General features: G+C 39.7%; 3 protein-coding genes across 3 annotated transcripts; 1 reads left to right on the forward strand and 2 right to left on the reverse strand.

Annotated features, from left to right (window-relative positions):
• The first annotated feature begins 566 nt into the window (after window positions 1-566).
• On the forward strand, window positions 567-2,138 carry LOC130196097 (homeodomain-interacting protein kinase 2-like). Its single transcript, XM_056417963.1, has 5 exons — window positions 567-1,005; window positions 1,237-1,350; window positions 1,531-1,617; window positions 1,718-1,905; window positions 1,991-2,138. The coding sequence occupies exons 1-5, from the start codon at window positions 844-846 to the stop codon at window positions 2,136-2,138; spliced, it is 699 nt and encodes a 232-aa protein (XP_056273938.1). The 5' UTR covers window positions 567-843.
• Window positions 2,139-8,156: 6,018 nt separating this feature from the next.
• Window positions 8,157-9,131, reverse strand: LOC130197385 (hydroxycarboxylic acid receptor 2-like). Its single transcript, XM_056420046.1, has one exon. It carries the CDS (start codon window positions 9,129-9,131, stop codon window positions 8,157-8,159), a length of 975 nt encoding a protein of 324 aa, XP_056276021.1.
• Window positions 9,132-10,503: 1,372 nt separating this feature from the next.
• On the reverse strand, window positions 10,504-11,478 carry LOC130197454 (hydroxycarboxylic acid receptor 2-like). The gene has a single exon (XM_056420176.1). It carries the CDS (start codon window positions 11,476-11,478, stop codon window positions 10,504-10,506), a length of 975 nt encoding a protein of 324 aa, XP_056276151.1.
• Between the last annotated feature and the right edge of the window lie 1,868 nt (window positions 11,479-13,346).

Here is a 13,346-nt window from a genome sequence, read left to right on the forward strand (position 1 = left end):
GGTCAAGGTCATGGAAAGGTCAAACTCTTTTTTTACCATAGCACGATACATTTTTGTCCAATTGGCATGCAACTAATGCCAAAATGTTCATAATTCAATGCCCAATCTTGTGATATGCGAAGGTATGCGCTCTACCGAGTGCCCATTCTAGTTGTTGATGTGTTATGAAGCATAGGGGTAATGTCTACTCTATGTATATGTCAATGGCAGAAGTAATGTTTATAATTGTTTATGTGTTTATGATTATATGTATGCCGCATGAGAATGAAAGTTAGTTTATTGTGTCAATGTTGACACATGAGTTGGAAGCCGGTTGAAGTCCGTGACGTTGCTTGAAGCAGGAGAGTGACATGTGGGACTTTTATGTTGAAAGGGAACTTTCCTCACAAAGGTGACCGGAAGTAATGTTGGTCGCGGGATCAAGACGTTTGACCCGGCTATTTTATGACCCGTTTTATTACCTGGCCGTAAGCCAACGAGAGTGTAGCATGCTGAACTGACCAATGGAACTAACTTTTAGGATTGAGAGGTGTGAATGCCGTTACTAATAAATACGAGTGGAAAGGGTGAGTTCGTTCTCTAGACGGTCGGAAGGTTACAAGACAGTTCCCTATCAGCTACTTTGCTGTTAGTCTGTGGCGTAATATTCCGGTCGGCCCTACGATCGTAGCTTCAATTTACTGCTTAGACTTCTTGCCATTAAATATTGTTAACCGTATCTATCGGATTCAGATTCTCATTTTTTAGCGAGCACGGGACCTCCAGTTTGACGCACGATAATAGGTCATATGCTTTAAGTTGTAAATAATACAGATGCCTCTCAAATGAGTGGACATTGTCATCATGGCTAGTGTGATCATGGTTGTTTTTTTCTCTCTCAGGTCTCCAGAGGTTATGTTGGGTCTACCGTATACCGAGGCCACGGATATGTGGTCTGTGGGCTGCGTCGCTGCGTTCCTCTACCTCGGATGCCTCCTCTACCCCGGCAGGAGTGAATATGACATGGTGAGTAGTACGGGAAGATGAATCATTGGATTTACTTGTGTGTCCATGTGTGTGTGTAGGAAATGTAAACTATTTATATTTTAAACCTCTTCTTTATGACCCCTGTTGTTGCTAAAGCTTAGGTTGTTTTAATTGGAGCAATTGCTCTGGCGGTGGTGAAAATGTATATGAAAATGAATTGGTTGAAACTCGCTGACCCCGTTGTGACTTGACGTTGTGTTGTATCTTCAGATGAGGTACATAGTGGAGACTCAGGGTCATCCACCAAACACCCTGCTCACCCTGGGACTGAAAACTGGCTGTTTTTTCCAACGCAACTCCAAGAACAGTTTCTGGAAACTCAAGGTACTGCCACTTCAACACTACTCTGACCTCGCTGACTTTCTCTTTGACCTAGAATTTCTTTCGTTAATTCTGTCTATGTTGCATTTCTAACATACTGTAGAATATGTGGATCTGTCTGCCTGTTTGTCCATGTTTACTGCACTCAGAATGTTATTGCTAACAATAAAACAATCTCTTCAGACACCAGAACAGTTCTATCGTGAGACTGGGATTTGGCCGTTGGAGACCAGGTCCAACAAATTCTGCTCGCTGTATCATCTCTTGCCTGTAGGTGTTGTTGTTTTTGTATTATTCACTTTAAAAAAATTCACTTCTGGAGGTGACTTAAGATATTCCTGACCGCTGTTATTGGTTCTTCATGTTACAGATCCAGCCCATCAGGAGTGAAAAGTCTGTTGATATAGTTTCAGAATCGACTGGCAGGCTTTACTTTGGGGACATCCTCAGTCGGATGCTTGAGCTTGATGCTGCTAAGAGACTTACACCCCGTCAGGTGCTCCAGCATCCATTCACCAGCATGCACCACATGTCCAGAAGATACCATGTCAGCTCCTAGTAAGTTGACGTTGAGATCTCCGGAATTAAACTTCATCTATCTGAATGTGGGAGTTTATTCATGTCATTTGTCATTTGTCTGCAGTGTACGGTCCTGTTTTGAGACTGTGTACCAGAACCGGACTACTGACAGTGGGATAGCTGTGGGTGGGTCTCTGCAGCGGTCATCCTCATCCGCCCATCGCGTCCAGCAGAACCTTCCTTCTGCTTCTGCTGAGAGAGGCGCCTGTTAAGAATATAAAAATACATACATAGTACCCCATGTCCCTCACTTTGCATTAAGGCCCCGAAGCACCAAACCTCGTGTCCTTCTATGGCTCGATTCCGTTTTCGGGCTCTGACCAGAGAGAACAGCACATACGCATGCTCACCCACATGTTTTGGAACATACTGACACTGCTGGATAAGAAGCACAGATACTGTAGGAACAAACACTTCTGGACCTCGGCCAGAAGATGACACATCCACACAGGGAAGATAATCAGGAACTCTGTGCAACCCTTGGCTCTGACCTCACCCTGACCGCTCAGTCGTAGAATTGAGATTTAAATAAGAGCCGTACCTGTCACCGTCAAAGAACTTGTTTATGTAAGCAACAGATAGTTTTAATGCCTTTTTAGTTTCTATTATATTAAAGAAACTGCACAGCTCCTGCTTTAGATGGAGAACAACATACACACACACTGATTATGATGATGACGAGAAGATCGTGAGCCAAGAGGGTGGGACCACCCTGAGCTCCATCAGAAGGTGTTCAAAGTCTAAACCAGGAACACCTACATCTGTTTTAACCAACCAGTGCTGCTGTCGTGAGCCCAGAGGGTGGGACCACCCTGAGCTCCAACGATGAGACGGACAAAGATTAAACCGAGTGACGTCTCCATCTATATTATCTAATCACGCTGGCTCTTAAAGATATAAAGAGCCATGTTCTCCTGGAGAAGGCCAGTCTGTTATCGAACGATGCTTTGAGCTGACTTCATCCAGGCCCGTGCTGCACGTTAAATGTTTTGTGTCTTTGAGACTTTTGTTCTACCACACTTAATTAAATCCACTTTGTTTTGAATTTTACTTTGCCGTCCTGGTCATCTTTTCCCAACCTTCGACACGCCCTTAGCCAGCGACAAGGCATCAAAAGAAAGATGGCTGATTGTGGCGACTCTGACTACCACCAGTTGTCCAATAATAAGATAAAGAGGGTTAGAAAAAACTCTACAGGTCCGTCCACCTCAAGCAGCAGCAGTTGCTTCTCGCCAAGTGTCAAAAGAAAGATGGCTGATTGTGGCGACTTTGACAACCAACAGTTGACCGATCACAAGATAAAGAGGTTTAGAAAAAACTCTGCAGCTCCACCCACTGGAGTGAAGCGGCGTCCCCTCTGAGCATCCCCGCCTGCTACTGAAAAGATGAGCAGGACTGAATCAACATTATATTTTAACCCAACGAAAATGTTCATACACATTTTTATTTCAAATACATTGTTGAATTTTTCAAAGTTCAAAACTAAAACTTTAATATTTGGGTGCACATTTTTTTTCAAACAAACAAAACTATTTGGCCTGGTTTTGGCTCCATACTTCTTCTCCTCCTATCCTCCTCCATCACACTGCAGACCTGAATACTGAGTATGACTCTTAGTTTTGGTTGATGAAGATGTGCTATGTGCTGCAACAAGAACGCTATTTGATCTCAAGTCAATAATCACAGAAAGAAGTCAGGACCTTACATCAATGAGAAAAGGAGGAGTTCATAATAAATCATTTCATTATACCTTCCTATTGTCTTCATTCACTTATTTTACCATCACAGTATTTGGGTGTCAGGTGTATCTACTGTATACGTTATTATACGTGTACGAGCCAGTGGCTTGATTAGACATGATTGTTGAACGTTCAATATGACGGTGGACATGGATTTGATGTTTAACTGTCAACTATCAGACATTGTAAAATTAATTGATAAAACTGACTTTTGTTAACCGTCAGGAATAATGTAGGCATTGCTCAATAAGCAGGTTAACAGTTACTCTACATCGGAGTGCCGGGGACTTCTGTGGAAGTTTAAACTTCAGCTTCATCTTCATTTCTCTGTCTTTCTCCAAAGATTTGAGTCCAAATGAATAGCTGACCGGCGAAGTTTAAAATAAAGTTTTTATATTTATCTAACATCTTCCCACTCCTGTAAAATTAGCCTAACATGCCTATCCAAGGCATATCCAAAGTGAATTGAAAGCTGTTCCCCGAAAGCCTCATTTGAGAAATTTAGTGGGAGCTCTCATAACCTTTGGTGCAACAGTTTTTTTTCTGTATACATTTAATCCTGTATATTTAGGTTTCTGAAATATCAAAAATATAAAGTGGTTGTCAACTCAACATAGTTACACATACAAGTGAATTTCATATGACTCATTTTTTTACCTACTATGAAAACATAATTGATGAAGACGCGAACCCAGCTTCATCTAACACACACAACACACTCGAGAAATATTGTCACGCACATGAGATATACGATAGCATATATATCAATACGAGCATCCCTGTATGTGCACATGCATACACACTCACAGGACACAGGGCTGTGACAGCAGCAGGTTGAGCAGTAACAGTACCAGTGCATTATGGGTAGTTGACGCCTCCTCTGTGGAGAATTAGAAGCATACTGACAAGCATTTCAACATTATACTCTTTAATCTTCACCTTAAAGCTATACCCTTTTCTTTCTTTTTACATCAATATTTCCTCGTGCCAAATTGTCTAATATCTCACCATTTTCCAACGTATCAAACAGCTTGTCGTTTGACGTCTTTTTTCAACAAGATAATCTTCACAAGTGAACACCACTTTTATGATTTTTTTAAGAGTATAAAGTAAATAGCTGATGCCGGGCTTTAAATGAACCATGAAGTGAACGTTGCTGGACTTCACGCCATTATGAGTTACATGCTGACTATTGTTCGACATAGGGCTGTAACAACGAATCGATAAAATCTATAAAAATCGATTATTAATATAGTTGGCGACGAATTTCAAAGACTCGGTGTCTAAAAAAGTGAGAAGATGTAGTATTTAAACTAACAATGAGAATTCCAAAGCATACACTCTATACTCAACGTAAATGAACCTATGGATATAACACATTTTCATTACTTTTCCAAAACTTTTGGGATTTTATTTTTTTCCAGGACTTTTCCAGACCTGGAAATAACCATTTAAAAATGCCATGACTTTTCCAGGTTTTCCATGACCATACGAACCCTGTTTTAAATGAAGGGTTGAACATTACAGGTTTTTTTAAATCCAATTAATCGAAAAAATGGTCAACAGATTAATCGATTATCAAAATAGTCGTTAGTTGCCATAATTTTTATAATTGATTGTGATGTGTAATTTTTGAAAAAATATATAAGAAAAATCAATAATACATACATGCAGAAGAAGGTCATGTATGACAACAAGTTGCAGCTGAAAATAAATCACAATCATTTTAAGAGTCTAAAAAAAAAATTGTCTTAATGATGAAAATGATTGAAATGTCAAACTTATAAAGATCAGTTGCCAATTTCCTATTTTGTTTTTGTTTTGGTGTTTACACAGAAATGAATTGAATTTTGTACATAATAATAATAATAATGCATTTCATTTTTATCGCACTCTTCCTTCAAAGAATCTCAGAGTGCCACACATATAGTAAAAACAAATAAAACCGATTAAAACATAGTTAAAGCAACCCATAAAAAGAAAAAAAATCAGAATGTAATAGCTGACAATAAATTAACTCAAGGTAAAAGAAATGCCTTCCTGAATAAAAAGGTTTTTAGGCCAGTTTTAAAAGAGTTCAGTGTCTGAGTTTCCCTCAGGTGGTCAGGGAGACTGTTCCACAAGCGTGGCGCTGCCGAGCAAAAGGCCCGGTCGCCCATGGTGCGGAGCTTGGTGTCGGGGACCCGAAGGAGCGAGCGGCCTGTGGATCTGAGGGTGCGGGTGGAGGTTAGGGGAGTGATAAGTTCTTGTAGGTAGGGGGGTGCATGTCCGTTGATGCATTTATATGTGAGTACTAGGACCTTGTAGTTAATCCGGAATGAATTTATTGTAGGCTTTGTTCCTCTCTATATTAAGCCTTCATTTTGATTAATTTAGGTTCACTCTATTTAATTTCTGTTACGTTCACCTTTATGAAACATATCCTGCCTGAGTTCAAATAGTTTTTTAACTCAAGCCTCGAGTATATTTAGCCATACACATTGGAGGGGTACTTTTTTGAGATCCTCATCATTCTTAATGGAAGACTTCACTTTTTGACTTATGCAAGTTACCCACCACGACCCACTCGATAGATCTGCGAGGAAGCAGGAAACCATGAGGCACCTTTGCATGGATCTTTACTCCTGCCCACAGGGGACTATGATCTGAAATAATTCAAGGATATGCAGCTCTGCATTTTGTCATTGTGGAGAAAAGGCCCACTTAGTCCCGGTTCAGTTTATACTCGGTAAACGATGATAAGTGAGTGCTCAGAGATACCAAAGGGTTCTGCCAGCTGAGGAGGTAGTTAGTGGCTGAAGCACATGCACTGTTCTTTGAGAGGGTGCTTCCGGTTTGTTTCATAGAATAAGGAAGGACTAAACCTCATTTTAATTCCACAAATTATATACGTTGAATTCAGAGCCACATTTCAGCCTGTTTGAGGTCATTTCTCTTTTAATGTCAAAACGATGTTTGCTGCACGGGAGGCTGTGTGACGAGAAAACAATAGTCTCTTATTTCTTCTAATTGAATAATTAACTCATCAAAGCCTAACATAACAATGTTTTCTGTGTTTGCATTCAAATTAAAAATGTGTTATATCGTGAGTATTAATGTAATTTTAGTCTGCATTGTAAGGCATGAGGTTTATTTGAAAAAAAAGTATTAATTACGTGGCATTTTAGCTTCTATAGACGGAGCAGAATATCAAACACATTCGTTTTTTATGTTTGCAAAATGTTTTCTGTCGTTAAAAACTGTAGTTATGTATATTGTCGGTGGTTGGTTTCTCTATTGCATTGCTATATGAATACATTATTTATTACCTGCATGTACAGTATTTGAGTTTGCTGTTTGTCAAGGGAATAACCCTTTAATGGCTGTCTGCAGAGTTTTCGGGGATCCATTTTAACATAGAGATGTTTATTTTTTCACGTGTTGTCTTCTCATGTTGTTTCACCACATGTTTGAACCACATCCTCTCTTTTGAGATCTATCAACTGTATCGGAAGTCAGCAGATGCCACAAGTTGGCAGATGCTGAAGTTATACTTTACAGTTAAATAGTTTTTTCTCCTTGCATTAAAACATTTTTTGTATTATTAACCAAGTGGATGTCCTTTATCTAGAAAATATATTCTCACCATCTCAATACTAGGCCGCTCTGCCCAGACTACTGCATATTCGCTTGTGTTATAATGCATTACAGTGCCAACGCATTCCTGTCAAGCTGGGATCGCAGAATGCAACATTTTAATATGAATCCTTGATTTATTAGATATTTGGTGCTCAATTCTTGTCGTGAATCCTATGTATTTAGGGTTGCACTTCATGTTAAATAAAATAATCCAGGAAAACATGCCACATTTCTGAGAACAACAGTTTTAATTACTCGTTCCAATAAGGAGGACTTTGCAATGACCAAAGACAAATATTTGGAATTTTAATCTTTTTTTATTTTTTCATCTAAAAGGACCTCTCTATATAGCATTAATATGACTTGATATCATAATGACCACAGATTGCCTGCTTAGAGAAAGCTATGAGACATGAGATATTTTTATCATCGCAAATGATATTTGTCTTTCCATAATTATGATAGTTTTCACTTAAAAGATGATATTTCATTCATAAGCTAATATTTTAAAAACGATATCTGGTTAATGTATTGGACTTCAGTAACATAACAACAAAACAGAATTCATGGTGAGTTTAGACAATTGTCTGTAAATTGAACAAAATATTAGAAAGATAAATGATTTCACAGCTTTACAGGAGCATATGCTATACAAAGGAAATATTCAGAAACATGCAATCAATATATGTAGAAAATAAAAATAAAAACTTTGCAACGTTGCTATGACATGTTTTCCGAAGGCAATACATTTTTTGCATTCAATATATACTGGATAACTTCTGTTAAAATTAACATCTCTAGCTCCTACATGACAATTTTTTAAATTGTAACTTCGGAGCTGCGTCCATCGTCATGGTTTTCTTGGTTATGTGATCAGAGCTGGCTGAGCGACTGGGAGCCTGTTTCTCGAATTTTCCTCCTTGTGCTTTTAGCAGTGTCCGTCTGGGAGAGATGAAGAACTTTCCTGCAGATGTTCTTGAAGGTAGGGCTGGAGAAGTAGTAGACGGCAGGATCCAACACGCTGTTGAGATAGGTCAGGCTAATAGTGATGAAAAACACAACGGTCAGGTCCTCCAGAGCAGAGCAAACTTCAGTATCGGGGAGTTTGCTGGTTAATTGTTTGGTCTGGATCCAAATCAGCAGCTGTGCGATGTTGCTTGGGAGATAGCAAATGAGGAAGAGCACCGCCACCAGAACGATGAACCTGAGAGCCTTCTTAATCTTTGCCTGCTGGGCCAACTGTCTCCTTCGCAGGGAGACAATAATGTGGAATGTGCAGTAGAGAACCACCAGCATAGGAAAATAGAAGGAAAAGAGAAACTCAAACGTGTGCCAGTTCAGATGATAGTGCATTTCTGTATCAACCGTGAAGCTCTCACAGCGGGTTGTGTTGACGTGTTTCAGATTGAAGACGTGAACTGTCAATGAGATGGTGAGCAACCACATTGCAAGTGCGCCACACATGGCTTTGGAGATACTCAGAGAGTTGATGGGATGATGGGGATGGACCACACGCATGTACCTGTCCACAGCGATAGCCATCAGGAAGAGGGTACTTCCACTGCGGTTCATTGCCAACATGAAGAGGCAGATGTTGCACAGAGCGTGTCCAAACTTCCACTGGATGTCTGAGATGTAGTAGATGGCACGGAAAGGCAAAGACATGTTGAGCAGAAAATCCGCCATCGCCAAATTGAAGAATAACACCGTGCTGCTCTTCCAGGGCCTCATGTGGAAGCAGAAGATCCACAGGGCCAAACCATTTCCAAGGACTCCAAATAAAAACTCTGTCACCAACACTGGCGGCAGCACACTCATCAGCAGAGTTCCATTGAAATAGCATCGCATGTTGATGCTGCCTCACTGGCTGCAGATCAGCTAAATAACCTCTTAACAACTGTTGGCGTTCTTTGAAGGGGAACGGTGAATCGAAGAAGAAAAATGTGTTTGTGGGTTTTGCATTTCCAGGAAGCTCGATGCAAACAGTTCTGCTTTATATGTATACGTTAACCCACAGAGTCATTTATATTTCTCCAAACATGCTATATGTATACAGAAAGCTACACAGGGGATGGCTAATTACTGCTAATTTTCAATTAAAATCCACTTGAATAAAGTAGTTAAGTATTTGAGTGTTTATTTTTTCACGTGTTGTCTTCTCATGTTGTTTCACCACATGTTTGAACCACATCCTCTCTTTTGAGATCTATCAACTGTATCGGAAGTCAGCAGATGCCACAAGTTGGCAGATGCTGAAGTTATACTTTACAGTTAAATAGTTTTTTCTCCTTGCATTAAAACATTTTTTGTATTATTAACCAAGTGGATGTCCTTTATCTAGAAAATATATTCTCACCATCTCAATACTAGGCCGCTCTGCCCAGACTACTGCATATTCGCTTGTGTTATAATGCATTACAGTGCCAACGCATTCCTGTCAAGCTGGGATCGCAGAATGCAACATTTTAATATGAATCCTTGATTTATTAGATATTTGGTGCTCAATTCTTGTCGTGAATCCTATGTATTTAGGGTTGCACTTCATGTTAAATAAAATAATCCAGGAAAACATGCCACATTTCTGAGAACAACAGTTTTAATTACTCGTTCCAATAAGGAGGACTTTGCAATGACCAAAGACAAATATTTGGAATTTTAATCTTTTTTTATTTTTTCATCTAAAAGGACCTCTCTATATAGCATTAATATGACTTGATATCATAATGACCACAGATTGCCTGCTTAGAAAGCTATGAGACATGAGATATTTTTATCATCGCAAATGATATTTGTCTTTCCATAATTATGATAGTTTTCACTTAAAAGATGATATTTCATTCATAAGCTAATATTTTAAAAACGATATCTGGTTAATGTATTGGACTTCAGTAACATAACAACAAAACAGAATTCATGGTGAGTTTAGACAATTGTCTGTAAATTGAACAAAATATTAGAAAGATAAATGATTTCACAGCTTTACAGGAGCATATGCTATACAAAGGAAATATTCAGAAACATGCAATCAATATATGTAGAAAATAAAAATAAAAACTTTGCAACGTTGCTATGACATGTTTTCCGAAGGCAATACATTTTTTGCATTCAATATATACTGGATAACTTCTGTTAAAATTAACATCTCTAGCTCCTACATGACAATTTTTTAAATTGTAACTTCGGAGCTGCGTCCATCGTCATGGTTTTCTTGGTTATGTGATCAGAGCTGGCTGAGCGACTGGGAGCCTGTTTCTCGAATTTTCCTCCTTGTGCTTTTAGCAGTGTCCGTCTGGGAGAGATGAAGAACTTTCCTGCAGATGTTCTTGAAGGTAGGGCTGGAGAAGTAGTAGACGGCAGGATCCAACACGCTGTTGAGATAGGTCAGGCTAATAGTGATGAAAAACACAACGGTCAGGTCCTCCAGAGCAGAGCAAACTTCAGTATCGGGGAGTTTGCTGGTTAATTGTTTGGTCTGGATCCAAATCAGCAGCTGTGCGATGTTGCTTGGGAGATAGCAAATGAGGAAGAGCACCGCCACCAGAACGATGAACCTGAGAGCCTTCTTAATCTTTGCCTGCTGGGCCAACTGTCTCCTTCGCAGGGAGACAATAATGTGGAATGTGCAGTAGAGAACCACCAGCATAGGAAAATAGAAGGAAAAGAGAAACTCAAACGTGTGCCAGTTCAGATGATAGTGCATTTCTGTATCAACCGTGAAGCTCTCACAGCGGGTTGTGTTGACGTGTTTCAGATTGAAGACGTGAACTGTCAATGAGATGGTGAGCAACCACATTGCAAGTGCGCCACACATGGCTTTGGAGATACTCAGAGAGTTGATGGGATGATGGGGATGGACCACACGCATGTACCTGTCCACAGCGATAGCCATCAGGAAGAGGGTACTTCCACTGCGGTTCATTGCCAACATGAAGAGGCAGATGTTGCACAGAGCGTGTCCAAACTTCCACTGGATGTCTGAGATGTAGTAGATGGCACGGAAAGGCAAAGACATGTTGAGCAGAAAATCCGCCATCGCCAAGTTGAAGAATAACACCGTGCTGCTCTTCCAGGGCCTCATGTGGAAGCAGAAGATCCACAGGGCCAAACCATTTCCAAGGACTCCAAATAAAAACTCTGTCACCAACACTGGCGGCAGCACACTCATCAGCAGAGTTCCATTGAAATAGCATCGCATGTTGATGCTGCCTCACTGGCTGCAGATCAGCTAAATAACCTCTTAACAACTGTTGGCGTTCTTTGAAGGGGAACGGTGAATCGAAGAAGAAAAATGTGTTTGTGGGTTTTGCATTTCCAGGAAGCTCGATGCAAACAGTTCTGCTTTATATGTATACGTTAACCCACAGAGTCATTTATATTTCTCCAAACATGCTATATGTATACAGAAAGCTACACAGGGGATGGCTAATTACTGCTAATTTTCAATTAAAATCCACTTGAATAAAGTAGTTAAGTATTTGAGTGCTTATTTTGTTTCAATTACAACTAATATTAAGTCTCCCTAAGAAACTCTTTTTCTCTGCAATTTAGAACTGGAAATATGTGACTAGTTGGTTATGATGTTAGCCCTGTAACCGTTGCCACATTTTGCAGTTACATAATTCATTTAAAATCTTTGTAAATTAACAACAAACCCATTAACAACAAAGCAAAAGCATGAATTTTACTTTTTTACAAAGGCAGTTGTCAAAGAAAGGTATTGGTCAGCAAACTAACCAGCTTGTGAAATGTGTGAAATTGCACCAACTGCAGTGAGCCACACAACACCTGTGTTACTCGCCACTTTTAGGACTGCTAAGAAAAGAAATTGTGTCCTGATCAGACAAAAAATTATTGTTGAATTACGAGAACTGTGAAAAACCCGGCACCACTCGTCGTCACAACCTAGTGGTGGTCGCATGACGATACAGACACGAACAGGAAGAGACAGACTCAGGATTGGGATGACAGTGAAGCAAGCCAACAGGTGTTGAATCTAAACTTGACCTAAAGTAATCCAGACTTCAGACTGAGTTGAAGGTCAAACCCCATCAACCTATTTTATTTGTAAAGTGAGGGAATCTGGGAAGTCTGACATCATTTGTATATATAGGTGAACAGCCAATTTAAATATAATCAAGCATTCAAGAAGGAAACCCTGGAGGACACTGAGGAGTCCCCTTCAGAATGAGGCTCTGCAGCATGAAGTCCAGCTCCTAAACCAGAAGCTTGATGAGGTGAAGCTCTGGAGGAGCGTGGGCAGCGAAACACAGGCCCGCTCAGAAGCGTTGTAACTGTTTTGCATGTTCATGTAAATCATGGGAGTTCATCCTTTAACATTGTCAATAAAGAAATAATCACAAATAAAGAAGAGTAGTATGTTTTACATATTTTAATCTAATACATTATCTGGAGAATGCTTTGTAAATGATAAGAAAGGAGGACATGAACACATTATTTTTGTGTGGTTTGTAATGTGGTAAATGTGATTGTTTTATGTTGATTTGTTCAGTTGTCAACAGTGTCAAGTAGTCTTGTTGAATAAATTGTGTGGATAGTGAATTAATAAACATTACTTAATAATCAGAGGCTACAGAAGGATGAAATGGGGCATGAAGGAGCTGTTTGTCACACACTCAGTGTGTAACCCTCTACTGCCGACTAGTGGAGAGAGCATTTGAAAATGCTGCCTTTGCCACATGTTTAGCAGAGCAGAAGCATATTTCTTCAACTGTGGGGGAAAACTAACACATTTGGATTGCTATCCATAGACTCACACGCGTGTGCACTAAACTATTCTCACATGACTCTCCTCACGCTCCGCTGCCACAAGGACAGATACAGGAGAACATTCCTGCCGACGGCTATGAGGCTCTACAACAGATCATCTCTTGCCAGATCGTAGTGCAATAATAACTTAATATTTACACTATGTTGATCTGCACTTCACACATTTCATTTGTTTGCACTACACACATACACACACATTTCATTTCATCTGCACATATACACACACTTTGCTTTTTGCACACTGTCTATATTTAATATTTTTGAATTTGATTTGAT

Source organism: Pseudoliparis swirei, chromosome 7 (genome assembly GCF_029220125.1).
Source record: "Pseudoliparis swirei isolate HS2019 ecotype Mariana Trench chromosome 7, NWPU_hadal_v1, whole genome shotgun sequence".
In the NCBI taxonomy this organism is placed as follows: Eukaryota; Metazoa; Chordata; class Actinopteri; order Perciformes; family Liparidae; genus Pseudoliparis; species Pseudoliparis swirei.

Coding starts and splice junctions, on each gene's coding strand:
- LOC130196097 (XM_056417963.1), top strand. CDS start 844: ATGGCTAGTGTGATCATGGTTGTTTTTTTCTCTCTCAGGTCTCCAGAG. Junction 1,351..1,530: donor ACAGTTTCTGGAAACTCAAG/GTACTGCCACTT, acceptor CAATCTCTTCAG/ACACCAGAACAGTTCTATCG. Junction 1,906..1,990: donor AGATACCATGTCAGCTCCTA/GTAAGTTGACGT, acceptor ATTTGTCTGCAG/TGTACGGTCCTGTTTTGAGA.
- LOC130197385 (XM_056420046.1), bottom strand. CDS start 9,131: ATGCGATGCTATTTCAATGGAACTCTGCTGATGAGTGTGCTGCCGCCA.
- LOC130197454 (XM_056420176.1), bottom strand. CDS start 11,478: ATGCGATGCTATTTCAATGGAACTCTGCTGATGAGTGTGCTGCCGCCA.